Below are 25,248 nucleotides of genomic sequence, written 5' to 3'. Positions count from 1 at the left end.
CAGACATTTTTGCCAATGGACTTGCATAAAAAGTGCAAAATTTGTTGAGAATAAAAAAGTGAAGCAAAACAAAAGTAAATTACAATGCATGTATACGCATACAAATGTATATATTGATATATTTACAGATACATATATATAATATGACTGCAATGATATCATGGCATTAAAATGAAATATTTAACAAGCCAATTTAGTATGTCACTTTGCGCGTCCAGCGCATGAAACCGAAAAGCGCAGACCATCAACAACAAGAACAACAATAATTGTGGCTATATCATCAAAGCAAGCAATGAAAAAAATTGCAACAAAAAAAGTAATCGCACCCAATTTGCCAACATTTGTCATTTCATTATTATTTTTTGTTGTCTTTTTTTGTAATTATTTTCATAATTTTTGGTTTGCAAAAAATGTTAAATTTTAAAGCGAAATTAGGCAAATGTTAATTAAATGAAGCAAAAAATATGCAACAAAGCTATATGCAAAAAAAAAAACAACGAATCTGCTTACATACATATACTATTTCGCATATGGATACATACAGACACGCATACAAACATATAAATTAGGGAGGATAAAAAAGCTAACATTTTCTTTTCACTTGTTTTCTGAAAAATAGTTTTTTAGACACCTCTAAGAAAGTCTCTCCAAGCATGAGCTCTTAATTGTAACGGAAAGGTCCTCTGCCTTGCAGTTCTCTAATTTTTTCTTATTATACGACAGAAAGTTTCAAATCCCGTTTCCAACTACTTGAAAACGTATATATCTCATATCTACATTTTGTAGAAAATTTAACGATCTACAAAAAGGTCTCTTACAATTTTTCCGTTAACTTAACTGTTTAGAAGATATTAACGTTTAAAGTTTGATTATTTTAAGGCAAATGATTTTTCTTAGTGATTTTATTTAAAAATCATAGAAAAATACATATCGTCACCTAAAAGGCAAACCAATGTATCATAAAAAAAATGTAAATTAAATTAATCAATAGATAACCATTTTATAACCAAAACTTTAACTCGTTGTCTGATACAATAACCATTTTAGTAGTGTGGTTAAATTTCGACGATGTACTATACATATATAAATCGTCTCCTAAAATGGAAAATAACGTAACATCACTTTTCATAAGCTTACAGGCGAGGGAAAAACGATATAATAGCAACCATTAATGATAAAACTAAATCCGAGTTTTTGTTAAAATATATAAATATATTATCATACACGTATGTAGAAAAAAAATTAGAATTTTCGTTATAAAATGGTCACAAGCAAAAACAAAACACATTTTGCTGAACCATCCTAATATAAATACTGCTGCACAACACATAAAAATCGCAAAAATATTTCGAAAACAACAGAGTTGTATCTTCCTCGCTTGGTGAACATGAAAACGCAGTAGCCATCTATTAGTAATTAATCCGCAGCTCATGCACGCCATATACATATCCATATATGAACACATCTATACAAACATACAACCATTCAACTGCAAGTCATAATCACCAGCGCTCCAGTGAACCAGCCACACAAGCAATAACGATCAACACAACAATAACAACAATCGGCTTAGTAAGCACAATAACAACAATAAATCGTTAAGGAATTGACCATGGGTGTTTCCATATGTCAACTGCGCCTGTGGTGGCGAATGCCAAAAAAAGGCAAGGTACACACTAATCATCTATAGAAATATATATTCGTATATACATATGTACATATTCATATCTGAGTACATGCATATTCTTGTACATATATACACGTTGCTATAATACCCTTCACAAATATAAAAGATTCCTTACAAGAACTTTGGTCGGGTAGTTTCTGAACAATTTCTTTGGGGATTGCACGATTGCCATGAACAATAACCCACGCCGAATTTAATGAAGATATCTCGTCAAATTAATAAGTTCTCCGAATAACCACTTGATTCCGATCGTTTAATTTGTATGGCAGCTATGTATGTATATGCTATAACGGGCCTATATTGGCCGTTACCAAAAATGAACAGCTTCTTATTTAAAAAAAGACGCATGCAAAATTTCAGATCGATATCTTATGAAAAGATTCATATCTCATAAAATGCGGGACTATTTCGCATATAAACAGGCGGACAGAGAAACGGATATGGTCAAATCGCCTCAACTCCTCACGTTGTTCATTTATATATACTCTTTATAGGGCCTCCGATGATTTCTTCATGGAGTTCCAAATTTTGTGACAACCTCTGCATACCCTGTTCAGGGTATACAAATATTGATATGGAAGTAAATGAAATTTTGTTTATGGCTCAGCTATGAATATTCACTAAACAAATATTTGCAGTCCATATGGGAGTCATCACCTTTACCCCCCAACACATATTTTGGTATACAAAGTAAACGTTAAATATACATAGATATAATATTAGTGGAATGCTAATGAATATGCGAAAATAGCGAAAGTTTCTACACTTTTTTTAATCAGATCCTTGGAACAACTGAAAGGAAATCCTTTTTTTTTTTTGTGGTTATCTCTTGCCACTCAGACTTTCTTTGATTAAAAAAAGTGTAAAAACTGGAGAAGTCTGGTCAGAGGCTCAGGAATCTGCTAAGCGTGCTTTTAATGTAATATACAAAATGGCAACAATGAAGAAAACATAGGCCTTTCTCACCAATCGTATGCAAAAAGTGGAAAATCTCCACACTCGGTGTATCTTGAAGACAGATGAAATAGCGATCACTCAAGTGATTACTGTGTTATACAGAAATGTATTATTTCATTTTAAAGATCATCGCAGAACATTTCCTGCATCCCATATTAACCTCTAAAACTCTGCTAAACTATGGTTCGCTTAGTATTAGTTTTGTAATTAAGTTACCCTGAATTATTCAACAAAAACCACAAATATAAACATTCTATTGAACATCGAATTAATTAGAATACTTCTATTAGTTAGCACATGATTATTATGACTAATTTATCTATAAATATCTTGGCACGTATGCTTATACGACACCTGTCAATCTAGATGCATTAAGTGTACATAGCTCATTTTTCGAAAGGTATGACGCAACCCCCCAGAAATTATCATATTAATTATTTTCTGCAATTATAGCATTTTATTTATTGCATTACTCCCATTAATTAGCGTCAAAATATCGATGAAAGATAATTGCAAGGGACGAGTGAAGAAATATCAATGGCGAAACATGGCTCTGGAACCGTGTAAATTTGACTATATTGGAAAAACTGAGCATCTTTTGCACTTGAAACTTTTTTTTTTTTAGATTTTAAAAGAGACACCAACATTAATAGTAGAATGATTCATCTACCCAGCGAACAAGGAACTTCTACAATTACAGAGGAGCTGATGTATTCATATGGGTACATAAGCTACCTGTAGAAAGAGCTTAACTTAGCATGATTTTGAATGCGAGTCTAACAACCTTCTCAGAGGATAAAGCAGTGCAGCTACTGGCTTACGGCCTCCCACTACAATATAGTAGCTGAAGTCTTTCTTTGGTGATAAGAATAAAGTCGAATTCGGCAAAGACATTCACCTATTCGAAACTTCGAACCAAAAACTATCTATGCGCTGGGAACATTCGAAATAAAAAGAAACATGCGAATCCAGGGAATAGAAATAATTTACCTTAATAAAATCAATCTGAATGATTGAGGCTGATCTCTGATTGGAAGATCAAGTCACGCTCTCCGTTGTGAGAACTTAATTTCAGAAACTTATTTAGCTACGTTACAGCGACCAAACAATCGGAACCCACCACAAAGTTGATCAGTTTAATATTATCTGCATAGCTAAAGAAATGATACTTCAGAAGACGAGGTTGAGATGATACCACCTCTCTGTCTTCAAATAAACTTCGACAATACTGATCAAACAAAATAATTGCTCATCTAACCGCTTAGATAGCAATCGGTTGTGGCTATAATAATCTCTGGTTCTGAAGAAATATGCATCTTACTTGAACAACAGTGGCGTCCTTTGATACACTTCGGATCTTAAGGGCATGCCATTATACCGTCCAAGGAAACAAAAAAGCCCTCACCATCTGCCATTCTGGGATTCAACTCAACACCTACCAACCTTTAGAGACCTGAACTATCTATAAACTTTAGTTCTATCTTTTTAATGGATGGCATGAAAGAGTTATACTCTAAAAGATTTTCAGGAATAATAAATAGTACACGACACACCTCCCAATATTCCTATAAAGCTCATCCTTGAAATAGCTCATTGCCGAACTTCTCCGCCCTAACCAAACATCATGGCTCGGCAAAGCATTAATACTACCATACTCAGAGTTGGTAGTGACTTCGACACAAGCATATTTTACGTGAAATATGAATATACGTATGTACACAAAGAAACTAAAAGTATGATTAACGTAAATAAATAAATGAAAAAGTAGAGACAAAATAAGTGAAACAAATTAAAATGGAAGCTTAATTAAGTCAAAGGTGGCGCATTGTTAAGTCCCACGTCCGCTTCATAATCCGGCACTTTTTCAATATTTTCACGCAAATATGCACACACGCATATGCATATATACTTGTGGACAACAAACATGCTAGCACATTAGTAAAATCATATACTTAAGTGCTCACAAGCTTCCACTTATGTACATACATATGTATATACACAGTTATATATGAATGTGTCGACAGTCATTTTATCTTCTGCAATTTTTCACCTCACAATGTATCTTTGTGCTGTTATTATTGCTGTTGTTGTAGCTGTAATTAAAGTTAATCGTGCGGAAGGTGCAAAAATCACAATGTTCCGCAGCGGAAAATGCCTCGGCAGTAGCCGCGGAACGTACGAGTGTAGTCGACGGCGCATTAGTCGAAGTTGCAGTGGCAGTGACGCAGCCGGCAAGAGTCAGGGTTGAGGCACGCTAAGTTCAAGGTTAAAATTAGCTAAGCTAATTGCTATCTCTTTTTTATTGTTGTTGGTGGCGCTGCACAAGTTATCACTTTTGTTGCTATTGGTAATAGTAATACTGTTGCTGTTGTCGTCACAATTTTTGGAGAGTCTACTTCAGTTAAAGATGCCTGGCATCAATTAATATAAACACCGACTGTTTTCTTTTATATCTGTGAAGAGTAAGATTCGTTGATAGATCTGATAACAATTTACGGCGACTATTTTCACCTCCGACCTCTATTAAAAACAAAAGTTGTTACACCCACTCGACGAAAGCCGGATTATTCAAATTAGCTTCTTTTAAGATTATTGACGGACGAAAGCATGCTCTACCCAATTCACAAAAATGGAGACAATCTGAGCCAACAACCGTGGGATAAGCCTCTTCAACATCGTATATAAGGTTCTATCGGGCGTACTGTAGAAAGATTAAAGACCACCGTCAAAAAACTGATTGAACCTTATCATTGGAAAATCAGCAACTGACCAGATATTTACCACGCGCCAAATCTTGGGAATGACCTATGAAAGGAGGATCGAGACACACCACCTGTTGTGTTCGATGTTTAAGCTGATTTGAATTTGGTATCCACGCAAAACTAGCACGGCTGTGTAAACTGGAGTTTAGCAATACAAAAAACTCCGTCAGGATCGGGAAGGACCTCTCCGAGCCGTTCAATACTTTCTCAATCTACTTCTGGAGAAAATAATTTGAGCTGAATAGAGAACAACGTCACCCTCGAAGTCCAGTGCATCAGTGTAAATCTTGTAAACAGGTGCTACTTCGGACTGAGTAGGCAATTGAAAGGAAAGCCCAAGATCTGATGATTCGATGTTACGGGTTTTCGATGGTCAGTCAATGGTACGAGATAGCGACGCCACTGACATATTATTTAAAAATTAAGAGACAGCGCTTATGCTGGCTAGGTCATGTTGTCCAATTGGATGAAAACACTTCAGTTCTGAGAGTATTCGATGCAGTACCCGCCGAGGGAAGCAATGGAAGAGGAAGACCTCCAAGTGAAAAAAGTGACGCGCTATTGTAAACTTGGCTATATATGCCAATAAAGAATAACGGTGGAAATTAAGTTCACCACAAAGTTTATAACGCCCACAAGGAAACATCGGAGACCTTATAAAGTGTCAACATATCACTTCACTGTCTTATCTTACATTGCTTAAAATTTAGTAAGACCCAAGCTCCAACTTGGAAACAAAACAAATTGAGCACATTTGTTCTAACTCAACTCATATTTCCGGCTGAAAAGCATAACTTTTGCTTTATTGCCGGAAAAATGGATGCTCTTTCTCAACTCAATTAAGTTTTAATCTATTCCACAGAAATCTCACGAAGAGCCAAACGGGAAAACATTAATACACAAATTATTATCTACTACAAGTACACATGAGCGCAAGTGTGCTGAATGTAGAATTCTTCGTAGTCGCACATGCAGTATATAATAACTACATATAGTATGCAGGCCTTTTTATGTTGCGTCACAACTGGGTTAGTAGACTTTATGAGTTGATATCGTCTTTTTGGGATTGCCTGCCGAGTTTTGCAATATTTTTATTATTGTATTTCGTTTTTGCACTCCACGGCGCACCAATGGGCCGGTTCCGTCTAATCGACGGCAGGTTGTGTGCACTTCGTTGGGTTGGCGGGCTGCTGCTTGGTTGTGGCATCTTTTCGTTGTTTTGGTGTGTGCCACAAAATGACGCACGTTGTATGGCACTTGTTACGCTGAGCTCATCTAAAATGCTTTTATTTGTGTGCGTTTATTTCTACGTGGGTAAAGGTTTCTGCGCTGCGCTTTTCCTTCAGACAACACTTTGGCCTTTTTTCAGCGATTGCAAAATAACGTAACTCTTTGTTAGAATACTTGTTGTTGTTTTTATTTGAATGCTCACATGTGCGGTGTATGAGAATTTTTCCTTTTTGCTACTTTCCACAGCATTTTATTTCCCGCTTCTGTTTTCATTTACCACTTTGTAAATTAAATGCAATTTTTTTTCTGGTTCAATTTGTGTTGTTGTTGTTGTTGTTGTGCTCTGCGCCATTGCCACTTACTTTGAAAATGCGGTTTTCATTTTTCATCCTATTCGCGTCTGCCTATTGTCGCTGCATTTGTTCGGACGGCTGTGCGTTTGTCTGTCTGCGTGTTGGCCTTATTTGTTTTAATTGTGGCAGCAGCCTTTTTATGTTGCTCTTTTTTTCTTTGTTTTTGTTGTTTGTGCATACTAGGCGTGCACATGTGGTTTTACGCTTCTAAAGAAAATTGATTGTTCTCTTCACCACTGGTGTGGAACTCTTTGGCCTAATGGCGTATTCGCAATTTGAATGGGTGCATGGCCTTTTCCACATGTGCCTCCATAGTTGGGCGCACACAATGATACTTACATACATATATATGATGTGTATATATTTGAGTACTTTTGCGAAAAAACTAATACGCACTGGCTTTCAGTATTCAGCTATTCTCTATGAAGCTACAAAAATAGTAGCTTTTGGAACAAGTTTGAGTACTTAACTAACACTTTGTAAAAGAATAACTGAATCCCGGTTCATGGCAGTATTTAAAATTATAGAAAACAAGCTTTAATACCCCTCACAAATACAAACGATTCGTGATAAGAACTTGATTTTGATCGTTTAGTTTCTTTGACAGCTATATGCTATAGTTATCCAATGGAAACAATTCCTTAGGAGATTATACCTTTGCCTTAGACAAAAATCTATGCTGAGTTCCTTTGAATATATCTTGTTTAATGAAGAAGCTTCCAATGAAAGCCCTTGACTCCGATAGTTCAGTTTGTATGGCAGCTATGTGCTATAGTGGTCTGATATCGTTGATTCCGACGTGGGACTCGTTGGCGCATATGAAGGCAGATGGTCATGATGAAATCGACTCAGCTCGTCACGCTGATTATTTATTTGTACTTATATGCACTATGTCTGTTATTTGGCCTGCCACGAAATATCATCTTGTCAAGAATAGTGCTATAATACTCAGCTTGTACTGATATTATAGACTTTGAATGAGGTTCCTTCTAATGAAAAGACATTTGAAGTTCAAGCGAAATGTCACCAGTCATTGCGTTTTATGGGTGCTCAACCGGTAGGAGCAAAACTACAAGGTCTGGCCGTAGACTGAAATCGGGTACCACGAGTAGTAGTTATCCCTTGGAATTTGCTCCAATCTACTCATTGGTTTTGGCTCATTGGGAAGATTCGTGATGGTTGCGGTTTGAACCTAAAGACAGGTAAAATTGAAAATTCAGCTCAGTGTGGAGTCGTACTGCAGCCGGATGCGGAACCCGACCGAGGTAGAAAAGATTTCCCTTCCACCTGGCCAATTGGAACCAAATACTACTTGCAAAAAGAGTGTATTATTGCAACTGCAACATCTATTGACAAAATACGAATGGACTTTTTCGACTACTAATTTCTATTGAAGCATACACAAAAATCAGGGAACCTCAACTTTTCCCAGAGCTTGGCGGAACTAACGTGCATTATTCCGTTATTTCACGTACCGTAAGTCGACAGCGAGTGGAAATAATAAGTAAACAGTTTTTTCTTTAAAAGTTGAAAAAAAAAGTTCTTTAAAGTTGAAACCATCGCCGTTTTAAGATTACAACTTTCAAAGTTCAGAAGCAGTCGGATCGTAGTTAAAGAAATTAAATCGTAACGAATGAAAATTAATTTCTTTCAAAAAGCTATAGGAAAATTACAATTAGGCCATACTAATCCAGAGAACCTGAATTTAACCATGGAACCCAGCGAATGTATTGGTTCCGTTCTAAGGGAAATAGGCTCACAATCTTTAAAATGCTACAAAAGCGAGATGTAATCAAAGATCAAATTCCAGAAAAGACATCATGGCGAATTGAAATGGGTAGCACCGATTATAACCACCTAAAAGTTTTTATTTGTATATTAATTATTCTTTCTCTTAAAAAACATCGTCATCACAAGACCCTAAAATTATAGAACCAAAAAAATTATTACAGTTACTGACAAGCGAGGTGAATAAACACACAAATGAATTGCTTGAAATGCAATTGTTCGAACAATCGGTTTATCATTGATGGAATCAATGGTGTGAAAACGCTTAAAGACAACTGACTCACCAACGATTGTCGCGTGTCAAGCAAAATCAGGCACTGACAGTGATTTTGGCCAATTTCAACGCGTTGCTCATAAATTTTATGAAAAATAATTGCAATAAAGTTGAATATTTTATAAAAAGAATTATGATTGTGATTGCTGTGGCACATAATAAGAGCGTACGCGTTGTTGAAAGCATTGAAGCATACAATTGTTGAAGTTGTCTGTCAAGATATCGTCAATCGCTTGTGTTGCAATAAGGATTCCAAAAAAAAAAACAGAATGAAATTTACTTTTATGAAAAGCTGCCTGAATTTACTTGCCTGACACGCGGCTGCGCATGATGACGTGACACTGCTGATGGCGGCGACAGTTCAGCGATAATAAGCAAGGGTCTGAACAAAATGGTTGCGCATGCGCCGGCAATTTAAAGTATTGTATGTAGAAGCAAAGTGAAGCAGATTGCTGACAATTGCAATGAAATATACGTGGCTTGCCCGAAAAGTGCGAGTTCTACTCATTTTCTAAATATTTCTCATTAATTTTATACGATTGTTTATCTGTTTTTATCCTCAACAGAGTATATTGAATTTCCCATGAAGTTGGTACCAGCCAGAAGGAAATGTCGAAGACCCTATAAGGTATATATGTATGTATATAGAGGAAAATCTGGCATAACGGACAGTTCTTATACAAAAAGAATTCCAATAACCGGACATGAAAACATTCTTATGATCGGACATGGATTTTAGTAATATTTCGTTTAAATTATCTCCGATAAACGGGCAAGATTTCATAAAATGCGTAAAAAATGGGTAAAGGCTCCCATAGCCGGACGAAAACACTGCGACGGTGTGGGAAGATGTTCAAGCTTAATAAATCCGAATTTTTGCGCGTGATATGTCACAATTGCTGAAACATGGCTCCATCATTTCACTACGAAGTCCAATCGACAGTCATCCACAGTAGACTGCCCCTGACAGTCACAAGTCAGTGAAAAGGATGGCAAAATTTCATGAATTGGTCTTCAAATTGCCGTATTCTTTAAAAGCTGACAGTCAGTTGGTTCTAGATAAGTGCAGCAGGCACAGTGTCTGGCCAGTGCTTAGGTGACTATTGCGCCGCGATGAGATGTGATTTCAAAGTCACGAGGCAAATCGGCGCGAAATGAAATATAGAAAAAGATAGATCTCTTTCATCGAGACAATGCAGTCACAAGTCTGCGAAAACGATGGCAAAAATTCATGAATTGGGCTTCGAGTAGCTACCGCATCCACCGTATCCTCCAGATCTGGCCCCCAGCGAATATTTCTTCTTCTCAGATCTCAAAAGTGTGCTCGCTGGGAAGAATTTTTCGTCGAATGAAGAGGTCATCGCCGAAACTGATATTTTTTCTAATATTGATTCAAAAATTCCCAAACACATCAAGAAACCCTCGTAAGTAAGCGCTTCCCTTTTTTGTATGTAGACAAGTGATTGCAATCGAAATCAACATTCGTCATAATATTTTGGACAGTTTGATATTTTCGTGTTATTATTATATTTTTTTTCTTCATTTTAAACGCTTTGTTGCATGTCGATTTGTATTTTTACATGCAAACATATATAAGTTTATATACTATACATATGTATGTATGTACATAACTTCATTCGTCTTTACAAATCGCACTTTTTTGCTTGCTTCTTCATTAACTGAAACCGAATGTCAGACAAACAATGGCTCTCAGACAGACATGCAATGTTTTGGATTATTACTGACTGTTTCTCCATACGCATACACAGCTACACACATACATATGCGTTCATTTGTGTACCTTAGCCGAAAATAAGAATGATATTCCATGTCAAAATTAAATTATTTACGACAAAACGCGATGGAAGGATTGTGACGCAAGGGGAATGTCGTACGCTGACGATCACTTCGGTTACACTAAAACTGAGTCAGCCTCGCATTCTGCTTAATTATACATTGTGGTATATTATGCGAGGCATTTTCTGCACAAAAACAAAGGCAAGAACATACATATGTACATACAAGCGTTGCGCATGTTAACTCCTGCCGGCAGTTAATTGACCATGCTTGCGACTTTGCAAATTACTCAGGTGTTTTGCAGTTGTATTTTGCCCTACCGCCCACTACACCTTCCCATACACATACATACATATGTATATATGTACACAAGTGAACTCGTTAATTGCCTGTGATAAATGTTGTCAACATTAATCGCCTTCACGCTTAAAACGCAGCGCCTGCAGTGAGCTGCAATAGTGCAACAACAACATAGGAAGAACACATAAAGTTATATAAGAACAACAACACATGAGATCCCAAAATATTATATAACAATAATAGCTGATTGAACCTCACATATATAAGCTGACAATAATTGCAGCCAACCACTTCCGAAGTGCTTGGAAAAAGTATCTTAAGTGACGACCACTTAGCGACTTCCGAATAAAGCCGGTAATTGTTTTAGTGTATTTATATGTCAGCGCAGCGACTGTCACATGACAGAAACCATAATTTTGCATTAAGAGATCAGTTAATTAACTCAAGTCATCAAGATATATTCTTCTGAAGGGTTTTTTTCTTAAAAAATAGTGGAAGAAAATCGACGACGACGAAAGGATTATCTGCTTTTTTGAGCGTGAAGTAACCGTCTTTTCGGACATCTAACTTTTCTTCTGAACTCTTCCGAAGAAACCGGCGAGTATTTGATGTAACCTCAAACACATGTTAATGGTGTCCTAAAGGAGATTTGGACTTAGAAGCAATGGAATTTGCGACAAAAATGAACAAATGTTTAAATACCGTTAAGAATTTGTTAAAAATTAAGATAGGTTAGGTTAGCTCGGAGGGTTGATCCAAAGTGGATGGATCTCACTTGGCTAGATATTCAGCATTTGTATTCAGCGGTTAAGAGCGGTTCGTCAAATCCTCATACATCGACGAAGCCTTTTGAGATCGACTCAAATTTATTAAGGCGATAAAAATGAATCCCAGGCCCTTCGGTTTGCCAGGTGTGTCTAGTGATATTGCAACCTCGGTCTGGCAAAAGCCGAACAATAGAGAAGGAAGTGACAAGATAAATCCACCTCGACTTCCTCCTCCTACAAGTCTAGTATGGAAGCAGCTTGAAGCTATTGGAAATGACATAATACACTCTTTGACTAATTTTGGACGCCTTCACTAAAGGAATTTGCACTTCGAAGCAGTACAACAGCATCCGCTTGAGGTACGCTACAGTGACGTGATAATTGAAACAAGAGTTGAAAGGAAAGCTACCAAACGAAGACTCCACTGTCCCTGTTAACTTCGATCGGCTTCTTTCCGGCCAGAAGTCCCTCCCATTTTTGTGAGCTGAGAAGGAACCCCCGAAAATTTAAAGCAAATGGAATAGATTCTCAAAGGCCAGACATTTAATTCGGCGTGTCCGAAGTATTCAAATCTGGAAGTTATGAGTAATTTATGACATCGGAAGATATTGTTCGGTATTTCCTTTCAAAGTCAAATAAAATTTGTATTACTGACTTAAGTTTGTTATATATAGTTTAGGTATATGTTTGCATAAATAAAAAGTGTATATATGTATGCAAATGTTTTGTACTCACTTTGGTGTGGCCTAATGCTGCATTTGCCTTGCGTTTGTCATTAATGTCAACTTCATTAGCAAAAGGCGGCTTCACTTTTTGATAGCTTCACTAAATTAACGAAGACACTTCGATGCATTTGTTTTTCATTTTATTGCCGATTATGTTTCTGTGGCTTTGTGAATTTTATGTGCGGCACTTAATGACGCATTTTGTCGATTTAACTGCTTAAACGAGAAACAAAATCGCCTAATGCCCAAATTTGTAGCAATTTGAAGTCGAATGATTGTTTTTGTGTGCTTTTTAGAATTTAATGATTTTTTAACACCTTTGCCCACACCCTGAAAATAATGAAATGAGCGGAAAAGAAAACAAGAAAACATAAAAGGATCAGAAAGAATGAAATACTTGAGTACTTAAATGATATAAAATGAAAGAAATAATAAATTTAGAAAAAGGAGATTGGTAAATATCAATATATGAATGTATGAATGTATATATATGAATGTATGTATGTATATATACGTAAGTTGGTACGTATATATTTATATGAAGTTGAAGATCATAAAATTCCTACAGCTAACTGTCTTTGATTAGACTCTTTGTTGCTCATTGCGCGCTGTTTTTGAACACTACCCTAACCTCAAAGATCCTTGCACACTTGGATTATCAGATTTCCGTCGTCTTTTTGCTCTGTAAGGCTAATGAGCTTGCTATGACGGGTACTTAAAACTCAGTAACTGCGGAATGGGAACGGATAGGAACCATGTGGCTTCCTGTGGTACGCATCTGGACTGCTAGTTTGAGACACCAGCTCACCAGCTCACCAGCTGTGCAGTCGCAAGGTCCTTCTGGTCCTAGAGAAACATCCCAAGGCTTCCACTTCGAATGTCCCGCTTTTGTCAGATCAAGGAAAAAATAACTGGGTTCTCAAACACTTAGACCTCCAAGAGAAATTGTAAAAAATAGAAATAAGACGCCTTAGCAGATTTGCGATAGGTTCAGGTTGCTTTGCTGATAGCTAATATTCAACTACCGAAGTTTACAGTTTCCATAAATAAACATAAACCCACGTCTCGTCACCAGTAAGGATATCTTTGATGAATGCGGAATCCTCCGCTACATTGTCAAGCATATGCCATGCCTTACACTCAAAACATTAACCAGTTGTGTTGAGTCGATCCACTAGAGATGTTGAGGTCTTCTGCTATATCTCTGACACCAACACAACGTTTTGGTGACTTGACTTGACTTTTTCGATGTTAACATGGATGGACGACGGTTGATAGCGTCAAGTTAGTCCACTGAAATACTTGTGTTCGTGAGAAAGTAGACTCTCAAAAATAATTCTGCAATATTTTCAACAATTCCAAAGCCGTGATTCCGTTGTCCAAATTATCAATTTTGTTTCCATAGTGAAAAGCGCCAGAAAAATGTTCGCGTCATAAACAAACAGCTTCCAAGCACAACTAATTGGTATATGGAGATCCAACGTCACACGAACGCAAAAAAGGATTACACAAATCTGCCAATAAAAAAGTACTATTCGTTTGATATAATAAACGTGCGCAATTTGAATGAACTTGTCCGGGTCAAATTTGATCATAGGGTATGAACGGGTCAAAATTATTTTCGATGACATATTTACTATTTTGGTTGATAAGAAAAGAATTCACAGTTCAGTTGTGTGCAAACTTAAGCCACTCCTTACTTCGGGATGAAAATTTTAGAATAGCGAAATAATTCTACGACTATTTCTCTACGATTTTACTATGATTATCTTAAAATTAATAAAATTAGTTATAAGTTTTTTATTCATCTTCTTTTTTAATTAAATTTATCATTTCTGTGTTCGCTTCATAAAATGTTGCTTATACGCCCCTTTGACCCCATTTCGTTTTTTAGATTCCACCACTCGTATCTTAGAAAACTTGATTACTTTAATTGTTTTACAGTTTAACTTCACAGTGAGTTATTGTTGTGGCTTTGTTTTCTTTACTGTTATGTTTTCCTGCTATTCTAATCTCACTCATATACATACGTACTTGCTTATAATATTTGCATGGCTATTTTTTTCACCATTTGCATTTTCTTATCGCTTATAGAAATAGTGCATTAGAAAAGTTTTTCAAGGCCATTGACACTAACTGTAAATATACATATATCTCAGTGCATGTAATATATAAACGCAAATATAGAAATATGTAAATAATTAGTGCAAATACTTAAAGCGGACAATGGCTGGCACTTAACCGTGCAAGTGAGATAAGAGCGGCAAGAACGGCATTTAAATAAGTACTTTAAATATACATACATATATGTACATATGTATATATTTATAAACGCAGAGATTAGATTTATATACACTTGCGTACATATTTATAAAATATTCTTATGATTGCATAAATCTAAGTATAAATATATGAATGAAATACAACAAAAGTGTAATACCGCTGGCCTTAAACTATTTTCAGCATAGAACTGGGAGAGGAGGGACAACTTATAGTATTGTATCGCAAAAACTTCCGCTTTCTTAGAATAACTTTTGCTCAGCTACTGTTATGTCTAAAGGCTGCAGAGATCATTCCTGGCAAAGGGCATTAATATACACTCAAGAACATATTTGACCCGGACAGCTCCATATGAAATATAAAAAAAAATCGCCAAACTTTTCGCATCGTAAACAAACAGCTGCCAAACACTCACTAGTTGACATATGGAGATCAAACATTACACGAACATAAAATCTCAATCAATCAAGAAAGCAAATTTTTATCRACTCAATTTGTTCGCACATTAATATGGACCTGTCCGAGTCAAATTTGATCTTGAGTATATTCCGGAAATGGATATGCGCTGTTCATTCCTCTCCTTGCTTCTCATCGGCAAAGTCTGAAATGGATGTGAAGTCTGAAGGGGATTGTTTTGTGTGAAAGGTTAATTGATGGTTATAAGGGAAAGATGAAAAAATAAAATTCGAGGGTTTTCAACAACTCAGCCGATGCCCTTTTTTGCTGCCGCATCCATCCTTACCCACACATTTTACACAGATCTTTTTTGAGGGCTAGTAAGACGGGTAAAATGGGTTTAATCGAGCAAAGTAAAAAAACCGCCTACTACTAAAAAATTAAATATTTTAGTTAGACTTTTTATTATTCCAAAGATATATAATTCACAAAGATTTTCTGAAATTTTCAAAGGCAAATATTCAAAACTCGACCGATAGTCCCTCGGAAAAAAGATGCCTCCGTGTTGACAGCAGAACTGCTTACATTATTAAAGACTATAATCAAGGTATTGGACGAAGGGAAAACAAAAAAGTAAAACTAGAAAACTTCACAACCAACGTTAAAAGTTTTAAGTGACTATATAGCTGACCTCGAGCGTACAATTTTTCAAGATTGGATCTCCAAAACAATTACTCGGATCTTTTTGAGAATTTAAGATAATATTGTAAATATGTTACATAATTAAGTAAGACAACTTTTTTTTGAAGTCGTGTAACTCAGGAATGATAGGGTTGGAGGTCAGTGTACACGTCGTTTGTAATGTTACTACTGCTTGTCGATCAGTAAAAACATATCTGGGCAATTCCGTTAACATAGACGTCTAGACGTCGATGGGAGACATCAAGAGACATCCTATCGTGGTTCGGAGTGCAGTGTTCTGGCAGGTCTGTAGCTTCCTCATCTGCGTTCCACCGCATCCAGGCGACTATATTCGTGCGGCGTAGTTAACGATCGGCCGTCCGATTGCCTTGTAAGTCGCCAACAACGTTGTGTGGATTTGGTGGGGGAGAGTATTAGATTCCATACAGAGAAGAAGGGAGAAAGGTCGGAGATTTGGCTAAATCGACACCTTTTTTATAGGATCTTCTAGATATTATGAACTTTGTGGCAATTTTAATATACCCCGTTCAGTATAAAAAGCTCAGTGTACATATATACATAGTACATTGTTCTACGACTCTCATTGAAGCATTCGAGCCTAATCAACCGTGATTTGTTTAAATTGACAACGGCGTCAACGGCGTCAACGGCATCGATTTGCAGTAGCGCTTAGCCAAGCAGACGGAATGTTGAATCTTCAACAATACTGATCACTTTTGAAGGCTTAATGAGCGTTCGCCAATATAATGGCGTTTGGGTTAAATTTCYYTATACAACAATCTAAGTATGTACATATATATATATATATATATATATATATATATAAGGTATATGTAAATACATATTCATTTCGATATTATAATAACATATAATATATTTTTATATGTACATATATACATACATATATTAATAATATACATACATACATGTACTGAAAATTCAACGATATGCAAAAGTAAATAGAAAATATGTGTGGGTATTCTGTATAAATTTTCCACACCCAATGAAGGCCTAACCATTTACTGCTCAGCATTTTCGAAGGAATATACTCCAAAATTCGGAGAAATAAGATATCAACTACGTAAATATCGAATAGCAATGTCGCTTCAAACAAACTAGAAGAGAAGTAAAAAAAGATTACCTTACTCCTATATCCACGTTAGTGTTTATGTAATATGTGTTTTTTTGATTGTTGTTTCACGAAATGAAAATGTATGAATTTTGTTTTTTATCGTTGTTTCACGTAAATAAAATGTGTGTTTGTTGGTCTTTGATTGTTGTTGCACGTAAATAGAGTGTGTGGATTATTGCTATGTCCAAAAACTCGTAACACTACCGCAGACACTTTTCCGAGAATTTTCTCGTAAGCATATTTGCTACAGCGAACAGCTACATTTCAAAAATTAAAACAAAAAATTAAAAGTAAAAAAATTAATTAGCTTATGTGTTTAAGAAATATCTGCAAGTGTCACCTTTTTGACTGCCACAAGCATTAAACAATTTCTGCGGTGTCTTCATTTCAATAAATCGCCAAATATTTACATTCCATTAATCCTTGCAGAATGTGCACATTTTTATTATTTATTTTAGTATATTTATTAATTTAAAGATATTTAGTCTTGGTCAACAAATTAGAATTTGCTTAGCAGTGCTCCGCACGCTGCCGAATTAAAATAACATTTCTCTCGCCAATCGATTTGTTTACAACATACATCGCGTTATATTATTATAGTAAGTAAATGATAATGTGTAAGTGAGATAAAAACGTTCAAATTGAATGCTTTAAAAATATGTTAAGTCCAAAAAGTGCATACATACAATGTAACGCAAAAAAAAGTGAAATTATAAGAAAAACGAACTGATCGTAGCACACTACGTACATACGTATGCAATACACATTACATTTACGCGCTTATTATCAATTATATTTTTATCATTGGTTAGGTTTTTCATCATGGCCGTTTTCATCGTACTGCATACTGCATGCATAAAATTTCGTGTTCGCACCAAAAATTTGACTTTACAACTGTCACAATATTTTCAACTACATCTACACATACATATAGCTGCGCTTTACGTTTTACGTTACACACTGCGCTTTATCCGGTTTGACATTGTACACTATCGAAATGTGGTGTACCATCTTCGTCGTCATCATCCATGCCACCATGTGCACCAGCATGACTTCCTTCGCCAAAGGGTGGCACCTCCATCATCACAACTTCTTCTGCATCTTCCGGCATTGTGAAGGGTGGGCGTGGTGGTAGTAGCGTCTCTAGCAATTGCATTTGTTCTATAGTCGCGAAATTATCATCAGGGAAGTCAATGTTGAATTCCACAAATAAATCGCCACGTTCAAAGGGATTATTGCGCAAAGGCATACCCTCACCGGTGACTACCCTTAGTTCGGCATGCTTTATAACATCGCCTGGTTTATTTGTCATATATATGGTGCGCCCATCTAGATGTTGGAAACAATGCACAAATCCACATAATGCTTGTGTAACATTTATGTGTATATCACGCAGGAATAAATCGTTTTGTTTTCGTATGAAAACAGGATGTTCGGCTTGCACTAAAACTACTATAAGATCGCCACGTTCGCCTACCAAAGGCTGATTGCCCGCTGATGCGAATAGTACTTTCAACATATTTGGTGCACCTTTCTCAATAGGCACTTCTTGCTTTACCTCCTCTTCCACCAAGCCACTGCCGCTACAAGTGGTACAGCGGCATTCTTCTGGTATGGTTGTGCCACGTCCATTACAAGACGGACAGGTCTGTGTGCATGTAAAATATAAATATTTTACTATAAGAATTACTTTTTTAACTTATTCTTTACTTACGGACTCAAATGCGTTCACAAAAGCACCCATAAATGAGTAGTTTGCAGTACGACCTGTACCATTGCACGCTTTACATTGATCCATATTAGTTTTTGGTCCACCTCCACCATCGCATGCCGCACAATAGGAAGTCCGTGTGTATTCAATAGACTTTGAGACATTGCCGTTGAACAATTCTTCGAGCGTCACTTCTAGTTTTTTAACCACTTGTGCTGCTGCACGCGCTCGACTATTGCCCCCACTGCTACCAGTACTATGACTATGGCCTCCACTGAATGGAAACCAATGTGAGAAGAATTCTGACGCATCGCCGAAACCATCACTGCCTTCTTGTAGCCCTTTCAGTCCATAGCGATTGTAGATTTTACGTTTGTCTGGATCAGAAAGTATCTCGTATGCAAATGATATTTCTTTAAATTTGTCACCAGCTTCTGGATTCTTGTCCGGATGAAATTCTTTCGCCAATTTTCGATAATTCTGAAAATGTTTATTAATATTATTGATTACTTATAACATTACTACAGAATAAGAATCAAAAAAATTGGCACATACAATATATGTAAACAAAGTCAACCTATAGCGACCAGCTGTTTTGTGGAACTTATTCCCCGCAAATAGCAAATAATTACAACCGACAAACAGCGATGCGTTATGAAAGGTTTCCCCCTTTGCGGCGCGGTCAAATATACCTAAAGCAACTATAAACTTTCATAAGCTAAATGAAAGTATACTCGTTCCTAACGGGATTTTGTAAAGTTCTGACCTTTCGCTTACGCCATCGAAGGGCTCTAAACTGTTGCATTCAATATTTATATTGTCGTTCTCAATGAACTGCGCCAAGCACCCGCGGCTTTCTGGCCAATTTGATTCATTCGCTAAATTTCGTGCTGTACGTAAAACGAATCCTCCAAATGCTCACCTTTTTAATTTCAGCATCTGTTGAATTTTTATTCACTCCAAGAATTTCGTACAGCTCTACATTCTCCATAATTGAAACTTTCTAAATTTTTGGCAAAAAAAATCAATTTTCCTCAATATTTTCCGTCGACACAAACACAAAATAACAGTTGAGAAAATTTTGCATTGAGAAAGCTTTCTGTCTTCTTCCTACGTTCATTAACAACGGCGACGGCAATGATGAGCAAATTGACAATTCGCTTTTCTTGAAGTGTTGTCAACTTTTTGAAAATCTTATAGGGATTTTATTGTTTATTTTCAATGTGAAACTATAACCTAAAAAATTATTTTATAAATGGATGTGGCGATGTATAAAAAGTTGTGAAAAAGAAATTACATATATGCAAGACTTTCGTCTATAACAACTATTTTTTTTCTCAAATAATGACTTTCTAAATAATTTAATGTAATCAACAGTGTATTGGCAACCCTCATCTTGCACCTGAGCGAAAATTTTCCACTCAGTGTTGCACTGTTATTAAAAAGGCACTTATTGGAATATATAACAAAGATTACCTTTTTTATGAAATCGTTAATAAACCGATGCTTCTTATTCAATATTTGGTGGCATTTTATCCTATAAGAAATAATATGACTCAATTACTTTTGTTCAGATGCTACTATTTGGTCTGAAAAGAACGAGATACTACTACGCTTTAACGAATGTTGAAGAAAGTACCAGAATTGCACACAGCAACCCCATCACACGACGGCCATTTTTGTTCACGTCATTGACGAGCCACCAAAAAATATTTTCGTCTGTGTTTGGGCGAGGATCATTTGCTGCAATTATCGTGTTAAATATTCGCAAAAATTAACAAAAATTACGAAAATTGATATTAGAATTTCTAATTAATATATGAATAAATAATAATATCAAAAAATTTAAAAAAATGTTAAATGAAAAACGCGGTTTTTCTTAGCGAAAAGTGTGAAAAAACGGCGGAGAAAAATTTTACATCAGCAAAAGAGACGAGAGGAAAATTTTGTGTGTACCAACGAAGAAGTGACGAAAACGCAACATACGAAGACGGATAAACAAGGCGAGGAGTGAGTGCGAGAAAGTACGCGTTAGTTGTTGGTCTCCAAACTGAGGTGGGAAAGAGAGAGAGTTGTCTATTATCATTTATACAAGATTATAAGGAAAGGGTTTTTCGCATTATTATCATAGAAGGTGGTTTCTATAAACCAAGTGGATATGATGGAAAGTTTCGAAGAAACTCATATAGGCACTTCACATTCTGATAAGCGTGATTTGCATGATGTGAAAATACATGAAACATGTTTGTCGGCCAATTGTACAACACTCGTGGCCAGTAAACAGAGTTTTGATTTTGGCGCCGAAATAGTTGATACACAAACAATAACACCAAAACGCGAAAGCAATATGAAAACAAACTGCGAAAGTATAGCAACAACTGCAACAGTGGCGGTAGCAGCATCTACCTCGCCTGATGAAATTCCAGCGGCAAATATTGAAACACCATTGAATGTTGTCGAACTGCCAACAAAAGACAATTGTATAAATGAAGAAGACGATGAAGATGATGATGGCGAAGATGACGGCGCTGACAGTTATCAAACAGACGATGATTTATTGGAGGAGGGAAACGAGGAGTCCCAAGAATTTAGTGGTAATACAAATAATGAAGTTTCCCAGAACAGTGACGAGTCCACATCTGATTCGGATTATTCTGATTTGAGTGGCTTATCGGATATGTCTGGCCGTGAATGGAAACCAATAAGCGCACGCCCAATTAACTGGGTACAAAAGCAAATTCACGCTGGCGCTAATCCGCGTGATTTACTTTCACAAATGTTGCCTTCCAATGCACATCCAATAGCGCCAGGTGTGAATGACATGATGCTATGGCGCATTCTGGCTAGCATGCTATCCGAACCGCCGCGACGCCAGAAACTACGTTATATCAACACATTTGAAGATGTCATACAGTTGATACAACAATCCACAAATATTATTGTGTTAACTGGTGCCGGTGTATCTGTATCTTGTGGCATACCAGACTTTCGTTCTAGTGATGGTATCTACAGTCGTTTGGCAAAAGATTTTCCCAATTTGCCTGATCCACAAGCTATGTTTGACATCAACTACTTTTCACGTGATCCACGACCATTCTTCAAGTTTGCTCGCGAAATATATCCAGGACAATTCAAACCGTCACCATGTCATCGTTTCATTAAATTACTCGAAGATAAGCAAAAACTTTTAAGGAATTATACACAAAACATTGATACGTTGGAACAGGTGGCTGGCATTAAAAATGTTATTGAGTGCCATGGTTCGTTCTCGACCGCTTCTTGCACCAAATGCAAAGTTAAGTGCACCGCTGACGCAATACGTGAAGATATTTTCTCACAGCGCATCCCAGTCTGTAGACGTTGCCAGCCGAATGTGCATCAGAGTGTGAACGCTTCCGATGCTGTATCTGACGCTGACCTAAGACAACTTGTGGAGAATGGTATAATGAAGCCAGACATTGTTTTCTTTGGCGAAGGTAAGTGCACTATTGAAGTTTCATAGAAATTCGCTTTATTTTTTTTTCAATTAGCATTCTTTACAAAATATTATTTTATGACTTATATATATGATATTTCTTCTATAATCTAATTACATTTAAAATATTCAATTCAGGTCTTCCTGAGGAGTTTCATACAGTCATGGCAAGTGACAAGGATAAATGCGACCTGTTAATTGTTATAGGTTCTTCTCTTAAAGTGCGGCCGGTAGCATTGATCCCCAGCTCAATACCAGCTAATGTTCCGCAAATACTTATCAATCGCGAGCAATTACATCATCTTGAATTCGATGTGGAATTATTGGGAGATTCAGATGTTATTATTAATCAACTTTGTCATCATTTGGGAGACGATTGGAAAGAAATCTGCTACGACAATGTTGTATTAAAAGAATCGAAAGAACTTTTACCCTTGGAAGAGGAAGACAACAACGATGAATGCGAGGAGTACGCCCAACAGATGCTAGATACGGACACACAATCTGTCAAGTCCAGCGCATCCACAGATATAGCGCTACGCTCAGCGGGTGCCTATTCAGACAGCGGATTCGAATCCTCCACATCGTCTGGCATGGTGCTAGCTAAACCCATTGCTACAGTGGCAAATAGTGAGGCTAACGAAGCGATTGAGAAAATCAAGAGCACCATATTAGAACTTAATCATCCGTTAACAAAGACACACGAAGCGAGCGATTTAGAAACAGTAGACTACTTAGTAGATCCCCAAGATGCAGAGGATTTCGAAAATCGTTCATTTCAGCCATTCAATGCGCGCGTGAGCGAGCCCCAACATCACTCCACCTACGGTATGCATGCGCGGCACTTATCCGTAGACTCGTCAAAAGACAGTGGTATTTTGGGCGACTCATCAAACTCTGCGCTTATTTCGAACAATATTGTTGGCACACTACCGCCACCAATTACAAATTTCGGTGATAGTGGTGGCACAACTACCTTGGAAAACTTGAAAACCGCCACAACAACCTGCGCAGACAACACACCAACCACACCAGCAACAACAGATACAACGGTAGAGACTACGCAAGAAATATCAAAAGAATTAGTAGAAAATAAATCGGCAAATATCGCCTTACGACGCGTTGTCAAAAAATACAGTACTGCAGCGCAACGGTTGCTTGAAGGCACCTACTATGCACATGACACCGTTTCAGCTTACGTATTCCCAGGCGCACAAGTATCGTGGTGGTCTGATATGGAGGACGAAGATGGGGACAATGACATTATCGGCAATGTTTACGACGATGAAGATGAGGATGACATTGATGCTAATGGTGGACCTCTATCGCCACTCTTACCGCCATCAGTGGAAGCAGAGGTTGTTAGTGAAATAACAACAACAAGTGCATTCGCAATTTGCGCCAAACAAACGCTACCGGTGGTATACAACAAGATCAGCCACGAAGTACGCAGCAATGAGACGGAAGTACAAATTGTTGATCAACCAACTGGGACTATCGTAAATAATACAACAGCAACAGCTACAACAACATATGCCTGCAGCACAACAGAAAGTAGCGCATACAAGTGCGAAGCTGTGACAGTGCCGCCAACGTTCGCTTCATCACCACAAAAGAGAGCTTGTGAATGCCCGCCAACGCTTGGCAATAACAGTTATGCAAATGCCGCCACAAACGAAAGTAATCGAAGCAATGATGGTAGTATTTGCAATAGCAGTAATAGTGATAATGACAAATGTGTATTCAGTCCGCCTCCCATTAAGCGTATACGCTCAACAGATGATAACAAGACCGCTGTGGATGATGTTGAGCAAACTACAGATTTGGCTACAGTTCTTACACCGACAAGTAGTGTGAGTGCAGTGGAAAGCAGTGTGGCAGTTGCAATGAAACAGCTGAGTACAAGCACAGACAACACGTCGTCGCCATTAGGAGCAACAACATTGCAGAATTAAGTGTATGTATTTATTTTGGTATGACTAATAACGGACCTTACACCGACCGCTTTGGCTTATTCTTGCGCAACTTTAATTGAATAGGAATAGGGAAGGGAACGAAACAATAACAAACAAATGTTTGCATAAATTAAATTTATTTATTTTTTTGCTATATTTTAATAGAATTATAACTGTACATAAATATATGCATTTGACACTTGTCCAATTAAACAAAGAAGTTTTTTGTAAAGTGAATATAACTATTGGATTTTGTTTTGAACTGATGAAAACTGGTTTGGAATTCGAAATTTAGCTTTTTGCAAATATTTTCAACTATTACAACCGTACCTAACTTTTGAGTACTACAAGGTCTTGCATAAATATATATTAGATATGCTACGATTACTTTGTTCGCGTATAATCATAGATAAACAAGTAAAATTCTGTTTGGATAGACTTAAAATGTGATTGTAATATCTTTATTTTCTTTTGTTTTTATAAATATTGCATTATTTTTCATTTCCTGTTTATATTTTATACATAATTTATACAAAAACAAAAAAAAACGTATTGACTTGAATGCTACATACATATATAAAATAATTTAATAGCGCTTTTATTGTGTAATATTGAATTAAAAATGTTTACATTATTTTGCTTATTTGTTTGGATTAGTTTTGTGCAGCATTTGTAATGATTTCCAAAAAAAAAAATATAAACATACATATAGAGATCCTCTTTTCGGATTGTTTTTTACTACAAAAAATTCGGAAATCAATTTTTTATAAAATTTTTGTTGTTTGTTTTATTTATTGAAAATAGTAAAATTTTTTATAGCTAATCATTCTTGAAATATATACACCTGTATTTTTTAAATTTAAAATTTAGATTTTGCATTATGATTTTTGGTTATTAATTTAATTCAAAAATTTTTAAAACACGTTTTTAAACCACTTTGTTATTTTATTTTTTTTT

General features: G+C 36.5%; 2 protein-coding genes across 2 annotated transcripts; one reads left to right on the top strand and one right to left on the bottom strand.

The window, feature by feature from the left end:
- Positions 1–17,555: 17,555 nt before the first annotated feature.
- Positions 17,556–19,986, bottom strand: LOC108965588 (dnaJ homolog subfamily A member 2). The gene is made up of 3 exons (XM_018928111.1): positions 19,784–19,986; positions 18,865–19,341; positions 17,556–18,798 (listed from the first exon to the last, which is right to left on the bottom strand). Exons 1-3 carry the CDS (start codon positions 19,850–19,852, stop codon positions 18,118–18,120), a joined length of 1,227 nt encoding a protein of 408 aa, XP_018783656.1. The 5' UTR covers positions 19,853–19,986; the 3' UTR covers positions 17,556–18,117.
- Positions 19,987–20,706: 720 nt separating this feature from the next.
- LOC108965617 (NAD-dependent histone deacetylase Sir2) lies at positions 20,707–24,528 on the top strand. The gene is made up of 2 exons (XM_018928160.1): positions 20,707–22,337; positions 22,475–24,528. Exons 1-2 carry the CDS (start codon positions 21,020–21,022, stop codon positions 24,289–24,291), a joined length of 3,135 nt encoding a protein of 1,044 aa, XP_018783705.1. The 5' UTR covers positions 20,707–21,019; the 3' UTR covers positions 24,292–24,528.
- The last annotated feature ends 720 nt before the right edge of the window (positions 24,529–25,248 follow it).

This window comes from Bactrocera latifrons, unplaced genomic scaffold (genome assembly GCF_001853355.1).
Source record: "Bactrocera latifrons isolate USDA-ARS-PBARC rearing strain unplaced genomic scaffold, ASM185335v1 scaffold_142, whole genome shotgun sequence".
Classification (NCBI taxonomy): Eukaryota; Metazoa; Arthropoda; class Insecta; order Diptera; family Tephritidae; genus Bactrocera; species Bactrocera latifrons.
This window is presented reverse-complemented; position numbering and strand designations above follow the sequence as displayed.

Excerpts from the sequence above, each read along its gene's own strand:
- LOC108965588 (XM_018928111.1), bottom strand. The coding sequence starts at position 19,852 with ATGGAGAATGTAGAGCTGTACGAAATTCTTGGAGTGAATAAAAATTCA. Across the intron at positions 19,342-19,783 it reads CAGATGCTGAAATTAAAAAG|AATTATCGAAAATTGGCGAA; the intron begins GTGAGCATTTGG and ends AAACATTTTCAG. Across the intron at positions 18,799-18,864 it reads TTGTGAACGCATTTGAGTCC|ACCTGTCCGTCTTGTAATGG; the intron begins GTAAGTAAAGAA and ends ACATGCACACAG.
- LOC108965617 (XM_018928160.1), top strand. The coding sequence starts at position 21,020 with ATGATGGAAAGTTTCGAAGAAACTCATATAGGCACTTCACATTCTGAT. Across the intron at positions 22,338-22,474 it reads CATTGTTTTCTTTGGCGAAG|GTCTTCCTGAGGAGTTTCAT; the intron begins GTAAGTGCACTA and ends TATTCAATTCAG.